The 21,558-nt window shown below is 37.0% G+C and overlaps 1 protein-coding gene across 1 annotated transcript; it reads left to right on the top strand.

The window, feature by feature from the left end:
• Positions 1 to 3,692: 3,692 nt before the first annotated feature.
• Positions 3,693 to 21,425, top strand: LOC133335792 (uncharacterized). The gene is made up of 14 exons (XM_061544093.1): positions 3,693 to 3,867; positions 3,939 to 4,244; positions 5,058 to 5,159; positions 11,102 to 11,206; positions 11,388 to 11,486; positions 11,754 to 13,103; positions 13,401 to 14,528; positions 14,612 to 14,710; positions 15,419 to 15,502; positions 15,834 to 15,902; positions 18,799 to 19,414; positions 19,490 to 19,512; positions 19,720 to 19,976; positions 21,321 to 21,425. Exons 1-14 carry the CDS (start codon positions 3,756 to 3,758, stop codon positions 21,423 to 21,425), a joined length of 4,455 nt encoding a protein of 1,484 aa, XP_061400077.1. The 5' UTR covers positions 3,693 to 3,755.
• Positions 21,426 to 21,558: the final 133 nt, after the last annotated feature.

Consider the following 21,558-nt stretch of genomic DNA (forward strand, 5'->3'; position numbering starts at 1 on the left):
GTCTGTTATAGCCAGTCCGAGGTGATGGCACTGCCATCTATTGCACCCCTGCTTACTTAGTGTTGCCACTTTCCTCTGAACGGCGCTACCTGTCTTGGGAGCTTAGAACAAAACTTTGCCATCTTACTCGATTAGGGCTTCGGTTACAGTTGCCATTGGTTTTTAGGTCATCTACCGATACCTAGAAACAACTACTCCTTAAATTGTATTCAGTTTGTGGTACTTGCTTATACAGTGTTGCCATGTTCCTCTGGATGGCGCTCCTGACATTTCATTATGCATTTGGTTTTTAGAATGCCAGGAAGCTCCGGATGAATTTTATTTGGAGGAGGAAGTAAACTAGGTTGAAAAGGTTGTCCTAGGTTGTCCACATATTAGTCTGTAAATGACCTATTGTGCGCTCTAGAGAGGGAAGAATATTAGAAGAAGTCATCTTCGTATTTGATTGTCACACACTTCTACGGATTCTGAAATAACCCCTTAAGTAGGTTATTTCACGAAAGGTTTACTTACCTAAGAATTGGGGTAGGAAGCTTGAAAAGGCTGGACAATGACTTAGGATATGTTCTAACTTTTTGCATCCAATCTTGTGAAAGTGGGCCTGCACACTCTTACGTCCTGTGAGACTACAGATCAGTCTATTGATTTTTTTTTTGCATTTGGATTAGCTTTGTCCTATCCTCATTTGGATCTCCCCATTAATGTTACTGTGTTTTCCCAGTCTACTCGCCATTCCAAAGAATTTTGTGGGTTTCCGTTGCCCATGGCCTCAGTTGCAGACGCTTTGCACTAAAACTTTTGGCATTATTTACATCTATTGTAGGTCGGTCGGTTTCACTTCTAGCGAGTATATTTCCTATATCTTTTCCTATTGACTTGGTACCCATATGATTCGTATGAGTCCATGTGGCGAGAAATTATTTATGGGTTTTGAATTTATCTGTTTTAGAGGTTATCTTTTTTATGGTTTGTTTGCTATTACCATTCCCGAATTTGTAGACTTGTGGAATGATGGATGTTGGGTGGGGAAGGGAGACGGTGTGAAAATTAGCATCATTCCATTGTGGAGAGCCTGCAGCAATTAGTTCAAATGGTAGTAGTTTCGGCTACGGATACGTGTAGAGATTAATCTGTGGGGGACCATCCCCGAACTAGCAGCCTTTTTTAGCAATTGTTGGGAGCGGTGAGATGCATGGTAGCTAACAATGTCGTAAGGTGTTGGTGGTCACATTCGATTTTTATCCCCCATTCAGCGATTGTCGATTGTAGCTTTAGCTATGAAGCTGCGCAAAAGTTTTAGTCTGTGGGTGAATAGTCTCGAACTATTTGGGGTTCTCTGATAATAGCTTCGACTATGAAGTGATACCGAAGGTTTCGGTAGCACGGGTGTCAGAGCCCCTAGGTCTGCGGATCCAGCTAGGCAGTTGGAGTTGGCTTTTCTGGAAGCATCGTGCTGGTGGTGGTTTATACCCAAATCGCGGGTAAAGCTTCGGCTCAGTGTGGAGATGCATTACAATCGGTTGCCTGACCCATAGAAAGGCACTAGTTGTAGATGGGCTCCGCTCCTCATCCAAGAAGTCGATCACATCCAAATACGTGTGATCGATTGGTACCTGCATTTTGGTGTGGGGCATTGGTTGACGCTTTTTATTAACTGTTTTTTACAGCATCGTTGGGTAAAACCGCCAGATGAGGTACTAAGCAACTCTATCTGTGATTATATTTATTATATCCAGACCAGAGTTTGCACTAAACCGGTTCGGACATTCAGACACTACAAACCCATGGGTTTGAATCGCAGTGGAGGAGGAAAAATATTTCAAAGATCTTATTTAGAATTTATAAGAGTTTCAAACTATAACGGAGTGAAACTCTAGTCTCTAGTCTATAATAAATATAATTACAGGTAGAGATGCTTAGAGTATGTGGGAACATACCTTGCGGTCTTACCCATAATATGCGTCGCCCGCCATCCGTTCACGAATCAGAACATCGCTTCTCACTCTGTTGCTGAGACATATCCTGTCTGTCTTGTGATTTTGCCGGCATGTTAGCAGTCGTAACATCGCCCAGGAGCTAAAAATCTACCATGAAATTGTTTTATACCATTTACATAAAGTTGGATTCAAAAATAAGCTCGATGTTTGGGTGCCACACCAATTAACAGAAAAAATAGGATCGATCTAATTTCCATCTGCGGAGCCTTGGCCAAACGGAATGAGATAGACCCATTTCTTAAACGGATGGTAACTGGAGATGAGAAATGAATCACATACGATAACCCTGTGCGAAAACGATCGGGGTCAAATAACGGTGAAGCACCTCAAACGGTGGCCAAACCAGAACTAACGGCCAAGAAGGTTCTGGTATGAATTTGGTGGGACGGGGAGGGGATTATTTTTATGAGTTGCTTCCATATGGCCAAACGTTAAATTCTGACCTCTGCTGTCAACAACAGGACCGTTTGAAGATAGCAATTGACCAGAAACGGCAAGAACTGGCCAACAGGAGAAGTGTCGTGTTCCACCAGGAGCTACAGGTTCGAAACAATATTCGATTATTATTCGTGGATTATTCCTTCTGGGAACAATTCCATCTAAAATTCTAACCCACTTTAGAAAACACTTTTTAGAATAGCTTTCAGAAGTTCAGTTTCAGCATTTATGTAGCGACGTAGATTATTTTTATCGATCTGTTTCGTCTCATAGGACTCCTATTATTCTATCCCGTAAAATATTTCACTTTAGAAAAAACTTTGCAGCTTTGTTGGTGGAATTGCGTCACCGTCAAGGCACATTTATTACCATTTCTTTCAAATACCAGCACAAGGCCGGGATTTGTATATGAAATCTTTTCATAAATGGTATACAAATGATGGTATACATAAAAGGTATAAAATCGCTTTGAATATTCGATGCGAATCTATCTATTACACCAAATATCCGCTAAATAATTTATTTCAATTATTTTATATTTATAAGAAAATTAATTTTCATAAGAAAAGCTTATATAGAAATTTCATAAATATCACTCACCTTCAGTGAAAGCATATTTGGTATTCGTTAATGTTACCAAACGCGAATCTTTACCAGCATAAGTGGCCCATCCCCTAATGTGTGGTTTTGTGGTGTCATACGAACTTAAATCGGTTTTAATTATCTTGAGATCTAAATCATTATCAGATCTCAACAGCAGAACACATGAATCGACGCCCATTAGAACAATAAATTAATCCGAATCAAGTTTTATGTTTAAGGATACTTCTTCTCCGTCGCCGTTATATCACGCTAGGGCGAATATATTTTATGAAAATATTTGATTTTCTTACTTTGGATGTAACTTACCTTATTTTCAAAATCATCACTGAAATTTTCCGGTAAGTTAAGTCATATTTTTGTTCCAAAAACATTCCACGTCCCATTATGACATAAACGAACATTTGGTATAACGTCATCGGATTTAACCTCAAACTCCAAATCATCGGATAATTAGTAACTAGAAAAAAAGATAAAAATACAATTTTACTATTGTAATGAAATGTTAAAACCCCGAAAAAATGTTCTTTGAAAACTCAACGCCTTTAAAAATTGAAAAAAACAGTACACGAAAATTATTCCTTCTGGAAACAATTTCATATTTGGCTTACGAACTACGTATAATATAATTTAACCTTATTTTCACTTCCGTTTTTTTGTTCCTTTTTAGTTCCTGAAGAGCATCCTCCAAGTGCTGCACTTCTGTAGGATATACAAGCTATGGTAGCCGGTTTCGAACAACGACCCTGGACACCTACCGTACGCCGTGGACAAATTGCTGCTGAAACCTCAACCCCTGGACCAGCAGCGGTTGCATTACCCAATTTAATTGGTAAGAAAAAACATGCACAACCAATGGGTCCATTAATCGAGATTAATTATTTAATTATGTTTCTCTTCAAGGTACCAAAGTACTGGACTCGCGTAAACAAGCCGCTCCAGCATTTACCTTTGGTCAAAAACATCGACAAACCGTACAATCGTTGGGCGAAGGACCAGCCAAATATAACGTAACCGGTTTGGGTAGTAAAGGTAAAGACACCCCTCCTGCTGCTACGCTACAAAGTCGCCACAAAGAGATGTCGAAATTTTGTACACCAGCCCCAGGGGAATACGATGTCGACAAGGCCATAAAAGCTGTGAAACAGTCAACGGCCAAGTACACGTTTGGCCAGAAATTGGCTGTGGAGAAAACAAATTCGACACCAGGTAAGTTGGCAGGGGCAAGGAAATGGAAGTGGGTCCAAAATAATTTTGGGAGAGGGATTTTTGGCATTGACACTGTTATGGAATGAATGGATGTTGAGTTTGTTGGGTGTTGGTTGGTGGTAGCTGATTGTTATGCTTTTTTCACATACATTCCGAACATTTGTAAATTATTAATTCATAACCCATCAAAAAATGAGCCACGGAAAGTCGCTGTTGGTTTCCTTTTGCAAAATATTTTATCGTGATCCTGGCAGCTAAAGCTTGACAGCAAATGGAGTGACAAAATCACAACTGCAACCCATTAGTGTCTGACCTCGGGAAAATATAATCCTTAAAAAGACTTTGAAAAAACATCCAATAAATATTGTACAGTGTTTATGAAAGTCTTCGGTCACTAATGGGTTAATTACATATCATTTATATATACCCATTTCATAATATATTCTTCCCCATATCAAATATTTTCTTTTTGAAGAGGTAAATTTGAGTCCATTCTCTTTGGTAAATATTCTTTGTTCGTAGATAGTTATCATTTTTGTTTGTTTGTAGAATTCGTAGGCCTGTGTAAAATATTGTAGTAATTTTTATTCTTACCACCCCTCCAAGGCACATGGTGGCACCACCTGTATTCATTTTTCAATTTTGTTCAATATAAATATCAAATATTAATAATTGAATTTATTTTATTTTTTTATTTCTCAATTCTCCCCACCCTGACCAAACCAATCTCCGTCGCTTTACCTACACAACACACACAATCACGGCTATTGTTGATCGCGATCGAATCCAAAAAAACGAACAAAATTCGTTTAGGTCCAAATCATTATCGAGTTGTACCACTCGATGTTATCAAACCCCGTGCCCCTCAATATACATTTCGCATAAAATTGAAAGTAATTTTAATAAATACACCAGGTAACAAAATGAAAATTCCGATTTTTTTCTAATTTTCTAATTTTTGTGTGTTCTTCAATATTTCTTGTTATTGTTGTTATATGTCTTTTTGTAGTTATTTCATTGTGGTATAGATCCCAGTATTTAAACCATAAAAATATATATCCTTATCTGTGTCTATTTTGTATATAAAATCAAAAAATATTATTCTGTGTGTTGCACTGGGAAATAGTTGTCTGCAAGTCCATATATATTTAGGAATAGGTGAAGGTGGTATTTTTTATTTTTCAAGGGTGTACATAAATATTTCCATATAAATATATGTTTTTAAAAAATAGTATTAAACAAATAAAAACTGCATTATATTCGACCGGGTCGATCATTTTATACCCTTCACTGCATGAGGTGGACATTCAAAATATCGAAATTGAATCGGTATTTTATATGGGGGCTATGAAGTGGTAAATTGCTGTCAGGAGAAAATGAAATACCAAAAAAAAAAATAGGCAATCAGATTAGAAAATTGGCGAAGGCCTTGATTTTTAAACTTTTGTAAAAAAGGGTTTCATCATACTCCAAATGCAATGAAACCGAAGCCCCCTGACATTCTAATAAGTCTTGACATCAACATGAAAACATATTGATTGTACGCCACCCGGAGGAGAATCGCAACACTAAATAAGCAAGGACATAAACTACTGCACAATATTTAAGGAATCGCTGAGCCTAGACAACGATAGATGGCAGCACCATCATCTAGGACAGGCTACAGTAGACCAATTATAAACTTAGCAGGAATAACAAGTGATTAACTAAACTGGACAATAACAAGATTTTATCGCAATAACCTTCGACGCACGAAATATGACGCATATTACGCCATGGAATGTGGAATTTAACATCACTCAAGGAAAATTGCAAAACAAGAAATAAGCAAGGACCCTAACCACTGCACAACAGTTAAGTAGTTGAGCCTAGCCAACGATAGATGGCAGACCCATTATCTACGACAACTACAGTAGACCAATCTTCTTAGCTACAGTAGACCAATCTTCTTAGCAAATTGAACAAAAACAGGATCATATGGCAATGGCTTATGACACACGAAATAGGACGCACATTGCACAATGGAATGTTCGAATTCTTCGTGAATCAAATATGGGGATTGCATAAATATGAATGACAGGATATAATGCCGCCCAGAGAAAAATGGTAACACTAAATAAATAAGCAAGGACCCTAACCACTGCACAAGATTAGGGTAATAGTCGAGTGTAGGCAGCGATAGATGGCTGCTTCATCACCTAGGACAGGTTACAGTATAACAAACATCTACTAATCTACTGATTAACGAAACTGAAACAAGCAAAATGAACAACAGAAAATTATGGCAATGTACTATGTACTATATATTGGAAAAGAAAATTACCTTGAAAGCGGAGTTAGGATCATAATGTCGAAGAACGCAAAAAGTCGTTGGAAACATGAAAAACAGCCGCATCACTTGGCATACCCTGCAGTAGATTAATAATCAACATAGTTGCAGGAACAACATCGTATAAGATCGAAGTCTTAGGTATAAGCGAAATGAGATGAAAAACGCGATGCATTTTACATATGTACTATACCTTGGAAACAAAAATTGCGAAGAACTCTAAGAAGTCGTTGGATACATGGAAACCAATATAAGATATCGGATCAAGATCAATTTTAGACATGCCACTACACTACAGCGCAACAGAAAATAGTTTAGATACTTTTAAAGATATATTCTACGAACAATTATCATCAACACTTAATGAAATTCGGAAAGTTTTCCCATGAGTAACTCTAAAAATAGGGAGCGCCAAAAACAACACCCTCGTTAAAAAAATGGGAAAGCATGGATGTGGAGTAAAAATAATAATGGTTTAGCGACTCATAGAACGGTGTTAAACATTGTAGCTTTTCTATTAATTTCTCTTTCGAGATGAGCTACATGATCGGAGTTGCAATGAAAAGGAAAGCCAGAGGGATACTACATTCCCACCACTATGCGACGCGTTTCGCCGTTGGTTAAGCGGCTCATCAGGCATATTGGGCAATGTGGCTTACAAATGTCTTTACTTGATAAGTTGTATTTATGTCGACTATTGTTGCGAAATTGCATCTACGAATTAAATTCAACCGTGTCAAGGCTCGGACATTTGGCATCACACCAGAACATTCCTTTTCAGAGCAGATTTTTCTTGTAGTGACGGACTTTTTTTCCATACAGACTACAATATTTTCCTTCAATGCTATGCAACTGCATATTGAAAGATAAGGAGGTGGCTTTGAACGCTACGGCGCCGGACACCAACAGATGCCATGCGAACCAGGGTTCAAATCCCAGCCGGGCTCAAGCTGAATTTTTTAGTTTTTGTTTTTATGCCTCTTTAGGGCAAAGGATCATTCATGTAAATGTTTTTTATTAATTTCTCTTTCGAGATGAGCTGCATGATCGGAGTTCCAATGAAAAGGAAAGCCAGAGAGATACTACATTCCCACCACTATGCGACGCTTTTCGGCGTTGGTTAAGCGGCTCATCAGGCATATTGGGCAATGTGGCTTACAAATGTCTTTACTTGATAAGTTGTATTTATGTCGACTATTGTTGCGAAATTGCATCTACGAATTAAATTCAACCGTGTCAAGGCTCGGACATTTGGCATCACACCAGAACATTCCTTTTCAGAGCACATTGTAGCTTTTCATTGATGGCTTAATCTTGCCGCAGATTCATAAATACACAAGGACCTCACAGAACGGCAATCCTCGCAACAACAAGTAAAATATGAAAATAATTTGTCCAGGCATCAGAAACAAAATCAATACATCGTAGAGCTCATTATATGCGAAATCAGGATCAAGGTGAAATACATATAAAGAAATGCCAGACGAAAGAATTACGCCTACAACTCTTCAGAAACACCATAGCCAGGGCAATATGCAAAAATTTACAAGCTAACCAGACAGACGACACTTGAAACGTAATATCTCAAAGAAAGGATCCGAAGATGCAGCTGAATATATACCGGACAATAGATAGTCTCACAGATAGAAGGTGTACTAGGAGTCAAGTAATAAAATATCGTAATGGTAGGATGGCTACTTATAATAAAAACAATGATGAACAAATTCAAAGTTGGAGAGAAAATTTTTGAAGAATAGATCACTAAAAAGTAACAAAACAGCTGGAAAAAAGAAAATGGTTTTCCGGCCGAAGCGCTAAAACCCGACAAGAGTCATATCCTCATGTCGTCCGAATACTGCTCTCGCTCTGTAGCCGTAGTTTTCTTGCTTCTTATCTCAAATACAACATTGCGAACCAGTCTCTTCAATTCAATTCCACACAATGACATACATTATGTGGAAGATATCTGTTGTTCGAGTTGTCGTGAGGGACTTCATATTATGTCTATTCTCGGAGAGTAAACTTCAACTTGACATTGCATTTTTTCCGTATTATAGTTGGTTCGTTTCCAGTTGTTAAAATCTTTCAATGCGCCTTTTTTGGGTGACTTAACAACAAGATCGTCCAATTTGGAGGCAGTCCCTCTTCCTCCCAAGCTGAAATGATGTACATTCGAAGTAACTCAGATGCGAATGTACATCATTTCAGCTTGGGAGGAAGAGGGACTGCCTCCAAATTGGACGATCTTGTTGTTAAGTCACCCAAAAAAGGCGCATTGAAAGATTTTAACAACTGGAAACGAACCAACTATAATACGGAAAAAATGCAATGTCAAGTTGAAGTTTACTCTCCGAGAATAGACATAATATGAAGTCCCTCACGACAACTCGAACAACAGGTTTCAGCATTATTTTGATTAACTTCCGCTTTCCAGGAATAATTCCAGCTATAATTCTCGCCAGTAAATTTCCCCCTTTGGAAGACAATATTTAAACTAGCTGACGGAATTTCCTCGACTCGAAGGACCAATATCGAAAGGCTCGAAATTCTTCAAAATTATTATTCCTGAATTATTTTTTCTGGGAACAATTCCATCTATAATTCTAGCCTGAAAATATTAAGGCATATTCTTCAGAATTTGTGTGGAGATTTATTTGCTACACTAATGGTTACTTTTTCAGCTCGAAGGACCAATGTCAACAGGGCCATAAGAATACACGATTAATATGGATCGTGGATTATTCTTGCTGGAAAAAATTCCACCTATAATTTTAGCTCGTAATTTTTCAACTTTAGAAGACAATTTTCAGCCTAGCTCGCGAAAGTTCGTCTTTAGTATTAATTTGGAAAAATATTCTATACTAAAGGTCACAGATTTAGCACGATTATTATTGTTGGATTATCCTTTCCAACACAAATAATTCTAGCTCGTAAATTATCCATTTTTTAAGATAAATGGCATCCTAGCTGACGGAATTTCCTCAAAGTTAGGGCAATTTCTTCAGCATTTATTTGGAGATTTATTCTCTCTACTATCGGGCGCTGATTCGGCTCGAAGGACCAATATCAAAAGGGCTCAACACAGGTTAAAAATCATTTTTAAAAATCAAAATTTCTTTTTAAAATAACTTGGTGAGAGAAAAATCTGCTTTGAAAAGGACTGTCTCTAGAAGGGCAAATGTCGAACCTTGAAAAATTTGAATTTAATTCAAGGATGGAATTTCTCATCAATGGCGACATAAATACAAGTTATCAACATACGACCTTTGAAAAGCCACATAGCCCAATATGCCTGATGACCCGACAAAACGCGTCGCATAGCGGTGGGTGCGTAGGTTCTTCTCATGCATTTCCTTTTCATTGCAAAACATAGATAATTAAGCTTGACGCGAAAGAGTATAAAAAATTCACATAAAAACCTCAAAAATATGTTTAAAAAAATAAAGATAATAGGTGGCTTAAGATAAATATGTTTTAAAAAATCCAGATCTTAATATAAGGAAATTAGGAAACAATATATTTTTTAAAATCCACGACATAGGTATCTGAAATTCTTCTTTAAAAAATACCCGCAAATGACTGCCTCAGAAATCATACTTCAAAAAAAAAAACACACACACTTATAACTGCCTCACATAACTCTTCTTAAAAAAACCCACACTGCCTCAGAATTTTTTTCTCTAAATAAATACACGACTATAGGTGTCCGAAAAAAATATTTTAGGTCTATAGGTCTCTACACACCTTTTTAAATAGCCTAGGCTGTTTGTTGCCTAAAAAAATTCTTTACAAAATCTACGCCTATAGGTGCCTGAAAAAATATTCTTTAAAAAACCTACGCCTATAGGTGTATGAAAAAATATTCTTTACAAAATCTACGCCTATAGGTGCCTGAAAAAAACACGTCTAAGGCTTCTTACAAAAAATCCAAACCTTATTTGGTATAAAAAATATTGCACACTTTTAGGAGTGTTAGAAAATATAGTATAAAAAGAATATTATAAAAATTAAAAACGTTGCATATTTTTAGGTTAACTACAAAATCCAAAAAATATTGCCTACTTTTAGGCGCTTTAATTTTTAATCATCCATTTGTGTTCACATTAAAAAAACTTGTTTTTAAATTAAAATATCATGCGTACATACAAATATTCCCATACAATATTCATATATAGCTCTCTAAATCACCATAATATCTACTCATGTACATAAATATTTATCACCATTCACTGTGCTTTTATGAAAAGGAGGCACCACCTTGCACAATGTGCTTACAAATGGTGTAGGCAATTATTGCTTTTAGGCTTAGTTGGAATAATTTGCACATATTCTATATTAGATTGAATCTCTAAGCATTTATTTAATTTTGTATTTCGTGTTAATTTTTGTTTTTATTTCTTTAAACAAAATAATTTCTTCTTCTTCCAAAAAAAAAAACAAAAATAATATTTTTTTCAATAAAATTGAAAATTGTGCCTACTTTTCCAACTAACCAAAACCACCACCAAAAAATGACAAAAATTCACAGCGCCAAATAGATATCGACCCGAGAGGGTGTCGATAGTGAAAAAGAATTCACCACGCTACTCATTTGGTAGACGTACTAAAATTTACTTCGATAAGGGAACACCAGGTAAAGTTAAAACAAATTAATAAAAAATAGTATTTTTTTAATTAATTTTGTGTAATTTTTTTGTTGAGTTTTCTTGTTATTAAAAAGCTTTTGTAGTTTTGTGTTAAAGCTTTTGTAGAAATCTTCAAAAAAGCTTCTTTAAATTAAATTGAAATTTTATTTGCTTCTTTACTTAATTTAGCTCCGGGCTCATATAGCCCTGAAAAGGCCAATTTACACTCTACACCAGCCTACACAATTACCGGCAAGGGGACACACGATGTGGTTGATTGTACACCGGGTAAGTAGCACAAAAATAAATCGGAAGCTACAATAAAAAATAATTTAAGGGAAGGGAGGACGGAGAACACTCCTGCTCCTCTTCCTACCCTCAATCACAGAGAATGCTTTCAAGAATTTTTTTTAAATTCGCACTTATTTTTGGTTCTTGAAAATTAGCTTCTCTGGTCTTGCACCCCATAAATCATACTCCTATTCGAATCTCATAACATTTCCAACACCTTTTTCCATTCATTTTAACCCTCAATCCACCTCCACGATTTTCCAGCCCCTGGTGCTTATGAACCGGAAAAATGTAAATTGGATAAGACACCAGCCTTCACGATCTCCGGACGGCATAGCATGAGAACAACCAACGATACTCCCGCCCCTGGAGCCTATGCCCCCGAAAAGGTTCGCTTGGATCATACCCCGGCTTATACCTTTGCAGGAAAACATGAAGCAAAAATTGTTAGCGATACCCCTGCCCCAGGAGCCTATTGTCCAGAGAAGGTAAGGCTGGATCACACCCCTGCCTACAGCATAAAGGGACGCCATGAGGCGCACAAGCCCAGCGATACCCCAGCTCCTGGCGACTATGCACGCGAGAAGGTGCGGCTGGACCACACCCCTGCCTATACGATAAGTGGTCGCAAGGAGGCGAAAATTGTCAGCGATACCCCTGCACCAGGAGCCTATTGTCCGGAGAAGGTGAGACTGGATCACACCCCTGCCTATACGATTAAAGGGCGACATGACCTCAGTAAGCCCAGTGATACACCAGCCCCTGGCGACTATGCACCCGAGAAGGTGCGCTTGGACCACACCCCTGCCTATACGATAAGTGGCCGTAAGGAGGCCAAAATTGTTAGCGATACCCCAGCTCCTGGAGCCTATTGTCCGGAAAAGGTGAGACTGGATCACACCCCAGCCTATACAATTAAAGGACGTCATGATTTGAGTAAGCCCAGTGATACCCCAGCTCCAGGAGCATATGCTCCCGAAAAGGTACGTCTGGACCATACTCCGGCCTATACTATGGCTGGTAAGCATGATCCTAAGGTCAGCAATGATACCCCGGCGCCTGGTGCTTATGCTCCGGAAAAATGTCGTTTAGATAAGACACCAGCCTATTCGATAGCCGGACGCCATCATTTACAAAAGCCCAGTGATACCCCGGCGCCTGGAGCTTATGCTCCGGAAAAGTCGAAGCTTGACCATACACCAGCTTACACCATGGCAGGTCGGCATGATTTGCATAAGCCAAGTGATACTCCTGCACCTGGAGATTATGCTCCGGAGAAACATAAATTGGATGGTACTCCAGCCTACACTATGGGGGGACGTCACAATCTGCAAAAACCCAGTGACACCCCGGCGCCTGGGGCTTACGCTCCGGAAAAATCGAAGCTCGATAATACACCAGCCTACACCATGGCGGGACGTCATAATCTGCAGAAGCCCAGTGATACTCCAGCACCCGGGGCTTATGCTCCGGAAAAATCGAAGCTCGATAATACACCAGCCTACACCATGGCAGGACGTCATAATCTGCAAAAGCCCAGTGATACTCCAGCACCTGGGGATTATGCCCCCGAGAAGCATAATTTGGATGGTACCCCCGCATACACCATGGGCGGTCGCCATAATCTACAAAAGCCCAGTGACACACCTGCGCCAGGAGCTTATGCACCAGAAAAATCGAAGCTCGATAATACTCCTGCCTACACCATGGCAGGACGTCACAATCTGCAGAAACCCAGTGACACTCCAGCACCTGGAGCTTATGCCCCCGAGAAGCATAACTTGGATGGCACCCCCGCATACACCATGGGAGGACGTCATAATCTGCAGAAGCCAAGTGATACTCCAGCCCCCGGGGCATATGCACCGGAAAAATCGAAGCTCAACAATACCCCAGCCTACACAATGGCAGGACGTCATAATCTTCAAAAACCCTCAGACACTCCCGCTCCCGGTGACTATGCCCCCGAAAAACACAGGCTAGATGGAACCCCAGCCTACACCATTGCTGGAAGACACAACCTACAAAAACCTTCCGACACCCCAGCTCCTGGTGACTATGCTCCCGAAAAACATCGACTAGATGGAACCCCAGCCTACACCATTGCCGGAAGACACAACCTCCAAAAACCCTCCGACACCCCTGCTCCCGGTGACTATGCTCCCGAAAAGCACAGGCTAGATGGAACCCCAGCCTACACGATTGCCGGAAGACACAACCTCCAAAAACCCTCCGACACCCCAGCTCCCGGTGACTATGCTCCCGAAAAACATCGTTTAGATCACACCCCTGCCTACACCATGGCCGGTAAGCATGATCCAAAAATTACCAATCACACACCCGCTCCCGGTGATTATGCACCCGAAAAGGTACGCTTAGATCACACTCCCGCCTACACTATGGCCGGTAAACATCAACCGAAAATTCAAAACGACACTCCAGCCCCTGGTGCCTATAGCCCCGAGAAAGTACGTCTCGATCATACACCCGCCTATACAATTACCGGACGCCATGATACGCACAAACCTAGCGATACACCTGCTCCCGGTGATTATGCACCGGAAAAATCACGCTTAGATCATACACCCGCATTCACAATTGTCGGACGCAAGGAGAATAAAATAATAAGTGACTCCCCGGCTCCGGGTGCATATTCTCCCGAAAAGGTACGTTTAGATCATACCCCTGCCTATTCTATCACGGGACGCCATGAGCAACAAAAACCCCAAGATACACCAGCTCCAGGTGATTATGCACCGGAGAAGGTACGTCTTGATCACACCCCAGCCTTTACAATTGTTGGCCGCAAAGAGGTGAAAATTGTTAGCGATACTCCGGCACCAGGAAGTTATTGTCCCGAAAAGGTTCGTCTTGATCATACACCAGCCTATACCATTACCGGTCGTAATGTTAGCCAACATTTGGAGACCACTCCCGCACCAGGAGATTATAAGCCAGAAATGTATGACCCCAAGGGTCACACCCCAGCCTTTACGTTCGGCATGAAATTGAAACAGGAACGAGTCAGTGATACTCCAGGTAAGTGGGATACACTTCGAAGTCCTTTTGAGCATGTTTGCCTGTTTTGTGAATATAAAATTTAAAAATTATTATTTATTCAGCACCCACTGCCTATGAACCCGAAAAACACACCCTAGATCACACACCAGCCTACACTTTTGGTAGTAAAACCGTAACTAAAACGGTTGTTGATGCACCAGGTATGAAACTGCAAGAATCAAAGAAAAATATTAGAATCGAAAGTAAAAAAATCCGAACTGAGTTTGGGCGAATTTTTTCTATAGAAAAAATATCCGAACTGAGGTTCGGCGAATTTTTTTCTATAGAAAAAGAATCGAAACTGAAAAAACAACCGAACTGAGGTTCGGCGAATATTGTCCTACAGAAAAAAATATCCGAAGTGAGTTTGGGCGAATTTTTTCTATAGAAAAAATATCCAAACTGAGGTTCGGCGATTTTTTTCTTTAGAAAAAAAAAATCGAAACTGAAGAACTGAGGTTCGGCGACTTTGTTTCTATACAAAAATATACAAACTGAGATTCGGCGAATTTTTTTTTTCTGTAAAAAATCAGAATTGAAAAAAATCCGAACTTAGGTTCATTTTTTTTCGTATAGAAAAAAATCCGTACTGGGGTTCGTCAAATTTTGTTCTATAAAGAAAAAATCGGAACTGAAGTTCGGCGATTTTTTTCAATAGAAAAAATTTGGAATTCGGGGAATAAAATCGGAAATGAGGTTCGTAGAATCGAACTCAGGAACTATTTTCCTTCTACCTAAGCACCTACTACCCGCTGTTAACTGCATGTCCTATATTCTTTGCGTTCTGTTGCATTTATCTCTTAATTCTCGATTTTTATTAACTTTCCTTTCTACTCTTTTTACATACAAAAACAAAAAAACAAACACAGCTCCCGGTCATTATCATCCAGAAAACTATAAACCCGAACACTCTCCTGCATACACCTTTGGTCACAAAACATCAATAATGCCAGGTAAGAAGCAAAACCCAAACAGAGACTTTACAAAAGTACCACACTCAATAATCATTTACATTCGCATGCTATGCATTTCAATCGATTCATCGATTTTTCTATCCTCCTTGTCATTTTACAAAGTCTATTATTTTCGACTTTTATTTCATATTATTTTGTAAATATGATTTTTTATTATTTTTTCCTAATTGATATTTTTTCTTTTCATTTCATTTTTTATTTACATTAAAAAATCTGTGTGTAAATATACATGTGTGTATGTGATTTTTCGTTATATGTATGTGTTTATATCAAATATATAAACATAATTTTCGCGTTAAACTATATACAGTTATGCCAAGAGGTCCTTATGTTGAAGATCGTATTATGCAGCGACGCGAAAGACGTATGAAAAGTCCTGGTAAGAGTTAGTCAGTTAGGAAGTCACAAAACTTTGGCTATAAAACAATAAATTTCAACTCCAAAAAATAATAAAAAAAATCACTAACAGTTGCTTAAGAAAATGTTCAAAATAACTTTAGCTTTAATTTCTAATCACTTGTGGAAGATGGTTGCTAAATATACTTTTATAGAATATATTTAAATTTTGTTTTAATTAGCTATTTTATTATATACTAGAATAATCGACATATTGCTAACAAGTCTTCCATAAAGTGTCAAGTTCCTAATCGAAATTATTCACATGATCAAGTGTCTTATAAATATAGAATTCCTATTTATATCAGATCTTTGAAAAGTATTCGATCTCGTCGAACTCTTTATACCCTCCACCATGTGATCGGAATTCATGGTAAATTGCCGCCGAGTAAAACAAAAAAGGAGAAAACAATTTACGAAATCGGACTGGAAAATTGGTGTAGGACCTTGAACATATCGAAAACATGAATTTATATGTAAAATGTTCTGTGTAGAAGATGTTCAATGACCCACAATGCCAAATTACGGACACTTCATAACGCTAAAATGCGCCGTAGGACCATAAGAAGATCGACCAATATTTATAATTGTTGATAGGAAGAACTTAAAATCTCAACGAACATTTTGTGACAATGAAAATAACGTACATCCCAAACATCGGTATTTTAAGGAGTTTTGCCAGGTATTTTAACAAAATTGACGGTAATTCTACACTTTGGATTATTGAGTAGAAGATACCAAAAATTGATCATTTATTGGTTTGTTTTTGTTTTTGGTGATTAAAGAAAAGTCGGCTATATTTTCAAGAGTTCTTTAGATTTCCACTTGTAGAGACATTCTTGAATTTGTTTAGATTCCAATTAAAATAAAATAAAAAATTAAATTTTTTGAAGCCGAGAATGGGGGGTCCCCTTAAATATAAAACATCTATGAAGAGTATTCAGTATATAGATATCCTCATATAAGATATACTTTTATGAACGGAGAATTCCTTTTAAAGACCTTTTAAAAACAATTAAAAACGTTGTGTCATTTCTCCACTATGACGTAAACATTCAAAATACCTCAAATCGAACGGCATGGAAAACGATGTATCAAACTAGAAACTATACAAATAAAACTAATTCCTTGGTCTTAGGAAACATGGTCCTCATCCATGAGGATGACATTGGGGCTATACCAAATTACAGCGCATTTGGTTGAAAAACGCGCTCAAGGTCCCAAAGATACCGAAAATTGGAGGGTACCCTTATACGGCGGCTACCCGAGAAAATGGATCTTTATATCTCAAAGAACTCAAAGCCAACTCAGTCAAAAAATACGCTCAAAACCCCAAAAATACTGAAAATAGGGGTATCGTTATATGGGGGCCACCATAAAAAGTGGACCTATATTTTTAATTTTAAGTGGGGAACTTTGGTAAACAAAAAGTCAAAATATACTAAATTTCAGCGAATTCAATTGGAAAATGCGCTCAAGAACACCAAAATACCGAAAATTAGGGGTACCCTTATATGGGGGCAGGAGGCTAAATATAGAATCATAGAATTTTACGCTGATCAAGAATATATAATATATTTTATAGAGTCGGAATTGATTATTTACAATCGGAAAAACAAAATTAATATACCCTCCATACTATGGTGAAGGGTTTAAAAATAACGAATGTTAAAAACTCTTTGCACGATTATATTCGATATTGTATATTGCAATATTTGTATATTTATTGTTGTGATTCGTGAGCCTTGTTAATTATAGCTTATTTGGCGCTTTTTTAAAATCAAAAATATTTCAAATTTAACAACCATGTAGTCATAAACATTTGTAGAGTCTGAACAGTACAAACACTGCAAGATAAGAGTCTGAACAGTACAAACACTGCAAGACATTTTCAATACGAATTGACAGAACAACATAAATACGTTTAAATTTACTAAAAAAATATAGATGACAAACCTTATCCAAATATATCCTCCAAATTAATATAACATTATATATGTTAAAAACACATGCACGAAGACATAATACCATGTATAAATTGTGGGATGATATATGCAGAAATATTGAAATGTTTGTGTACATTGTTCCTTATATTCTATAGGAATGTTATAAAAATTCGAATTTGAATAAGTTCTACTCACATGAAATTCAGTAATTTTTGAAACACTCCTGCATATAGTTCCGCATCACAAAGTTACAAAATATGACCGATGTTCCGGAAGTACTGCAAGAGAGAAAGCATAAAATTAATAATTATGTCTTTTTTTAATTAGAATAATTACTTATTTACAATGAAATTAATGAGTCAATTGGTGCTTTCAGGCTTCCAAATCAATATTTTAAGGTTCTTAGGTAGCTCTGGAATAAGGAACATGTTTATATTTTTAAACTTTTATTAAAAAAGAATTAAAATTTTACCAGCCTATTTCTGTAATCTTATTAACTCCTTTGCACCAGCCATGTCTTATATATAACACTAGAATTAAAAAAATATATATTTGAATTAAAAATATATTAAATTATTAATACGAATTAAATACACTGCACTTAAAATTACTACTGCACATTATTTCGAAATTATTAAAAGTATTTTATTTTCTGAAATACTGTAAAAATACTCACTCAACAATGCTAACTCCCTTTTTTGTATTCAATCTATTTCCCCACTAAAACTATCTAATCACCCTGCACCCATTAATTAATTAATTTATATTTTTTTAATCAAATAATTTATTTAAACATTTTTTAATACAATTAAATCGTAATTTTTATTTTCACATTATTTTTTGCGACATCACCAATTCATACACTACGTCTGTCCCCATGTAATTTGCTGCAATTCCCAATGAACCTCAAATCTAAATTGATGCACTCTGTAGTACGCAATGTTGTCATCTTAGAGAATGGCAACACCACACAACAGCTACTGCAACAAAAACATCTAAAAGAACAACAACAAAAGGCCACCTCCACAACGACAACAACAACAGTAACTGAAATTCACACCGTAAATGGTACAGATAAATTGGCAGGAGTTTTAACAAATGGCGATACTGGATTGGCCAACAACAGTAACACCACCATGACCACTGTTAGGAAACAAACTTTGTTAAATGGCAATGTCCTTAATGACACCACCACCAAATCAGTATCACCCACAAATCAATTGGCTAATTTGAAATTAAATGATGCTTTGACCACTGGCACAAATACTCAAATTACACAAAAATTGGAAAAAATCAATGGTTTGAATGGTGAAAGTGGCCATGTGGTGACCACCACTGTACACACCACCAGCAATGGTTACAAAGAAGAAGGTAATAAGAAAATTCAGGCCAAGGGAAGTGCTGATATCAAGCAATCAAATGCTGCTAGTGGTTCGTGTAATACAGTCGTGTCCGCTGATGGTACGACCACAACCACGGTAAAGTCGGCCAAGAGTTCCAGTGTTAAATATGCCGTTGAAGCCAGTTCCATACAAGAAGAAATTATCAGGTAAAGCAAAACTAAGAACTAATATGAAAAAAACTAAGCTTTAATAACCTCGCTAATCTCCAACCCTTATTCTAGGGGATATTTCGGAAATGATATAGGTTGAGCTACATCACTAACCACCACCTCCCCCCGACCTAACAAATCCCACCAAAACCAAAAAAAAAAAAAAAATCAACTAAAACATTCATTCATTGCCTAACATGAATTTGTCATAAATGTTGGAAAATTTTCAATTCTTAGGTTATTTAGGAATGAATAATTTTTTATTAATACATGTTGTTGTTTTTCCCCATATCTGCCTATAGCTCCTAATGTCTATAGAATTCCCACAGTATTGGGTATCAGCAAAGAGGGTAACATACGCTCAGCACCGGCCTTCTCTATGGCCGGCCGTGAAAAACCTCGACAACTGCCAACATTACTATTTCCCGGTCCAGGATATTATGATTCCGAGTATACAGCCATAAAACGTAGATCACCAATGTATTCGATGGGTGGTAAACACAAGCTACCCACTGATGATAATATGAAACCTGGACCAGGTGCTCATTGCCCAGAGAAGGTAAGTGTTTGGGGTTTGAAAAATTCTACTTAAAAAAAATCCCCACCTTGTTTGGCCCTTGAAAAATTCTACTTTAAAAAAAGTAATCTTTCAAAAATCCACGCCTTTTTTGGCCTTTGAAAAATTCTATTTTAAAAAATCCACGCCTTTTTGGCCTTTAAAAAATTCTATTTTAAAAAATCTACGCCTTTTTTGGCCTTTGAAAAATTCTATTTTAAAAAATCCACGCCTTTTTGGCCTTTAAAAAAATTCTATTTTAAAAAATCTACGCCTTTTTTGGCCTTTGAAAAATTCTATTTTAAAAAATCCACGCCTTTTTGGCCTTTAAAAAATTCTATTTTAAAAAATCTACGCCTTTTTTGGCCTTTGAAAAATTCTATTTTAAAAAATCCACGCCTTTTTGGCCTTTAAAAAATTCTATTTTAAAAAATCCACGCCTTTTTTGGCCTTTGAAAAATTATATTTTAAAAAATCCACGCCTTTTTTGGCCTTTAAAAAATTCTATTTTAAAAAATCCAAGCCTTTTTTGGCCTTTGAAAAATTCTATTTTAAAAAATCCAAGCCTTTTTTGGCCTTTGAAAAATTCTATTTTAAAAAATCCACGCCTTTTTTGGTCTTTAAAAAATTCTATTTTAAAAAATTCAAGCCTTTTTTGGCCTTTGAAAAATTCTATTTTAAAAAATCCACGCCTTTGAAAAATTCTATTTTAAAAAATCCAAGCCTTTTTTGGCCTTTGAAAAATTCTATTTTAAAAAATCCACGCCTTTGAAAAATTCTATTTTAAAAAATCCAAGCCTTTTTTGGCCTTTGAAAAATTCTATTTTAAAAAATCCACGCCTTTGAAAAATTCTATTTTAAAAAATCCAAGCCTTTTTTGGCCTTTGAAAAATTCTATTTTAAAAAATCCACAACTTGTTTGGGGTTTGAAAAATTCCACTTTAAAAAATCCACGCCTTGTTAGGCTATTGTAAAATTCTACTTTAAAAAATCCACGCCTTATTTGGTGTTTGAAAAGTTCTACTTTGAAAAATCCAAGCCTTGTTTGTGATTTGAAAAATTCTACTTTAAAAAATCCACGCCTTGTTTGGCCTTTGGCAATTTCTACTTTAAAAAATCCACGCCTTGTTTGGCCTTTGGCAATTTCTACTTTAAAAAATCCACGCCTTGTTTGGGGTTTGAAAAATTCTACTTTAAAAAATATACGCCTTGTTTGGGGTTTGAAAAATCCACGCCTTGTTTGGGGTTTTGAAAAATTCTACATTAAAAATCCACGCCTTGAAAAATCCACCCCATGAAAAAATATTCCTTTAAAATTTAAATTTTTTCTTTTTTATTTCTTTCCAGATAAATCTCTCCAATGTTCCAGCCTATAGTTTTGGCATAAAACACTCTCCCTATTTGGGCTATATTCGAGAACATCATGATTATGGTTTTTCTGGAATTTGTTAAACAATCTCTTCCCATGGAATTTACACCGAACTTATTTTCGCTTAAATTATCCCCTTTTAATTTGCTGATGCCTTGTATTGTATTTTATTTTTTTAACTTATTCGTCCTAAATTATAATTATTTTTAATATATA

Source organism: Musca vetustissima, unplaced genomic scaffold (genome assembly GCF_032173495.1).
Source record: "Musca vetustissima isolate MV318-11 ecotype Yass unplaced genomic scaffold, APGP_CSIRO_Mvet_v1 utg60256, whole genome shotgun sequence".
Classification (NCBI taxonomy): domain Eukaryota; kingdom Metazoa; phylum Arthropoda; class Insecta; order Diptera; family Muscidae; genus Musca; species Musca vetustissima.

Excerpts from the sequence above, each read along its gene's own strand:
- LOC133335792 (XM_061544093.1), top strand. The coding sequence starts at position 3,756 with ATGGTAGCCGGTTTCGAACAACGACCCTGGACACCTACCGTACGCCGT. Across the intron at positions 4,245-5,057 it reads GAAAACAAATTCGACACCAG|GTCCAAATCATTATCGAGTT; the intron begins GTAAGTTGGCAG and ends AAATTCGTTTAG. Across the intron at positions 19,415-19,489 it reads ATACAAGAAGAAATTATCAG|GGGATATTTCGGAAATGATA; the intron begins GTAAAGCAAAAC and ends CCCTTATTCTAG.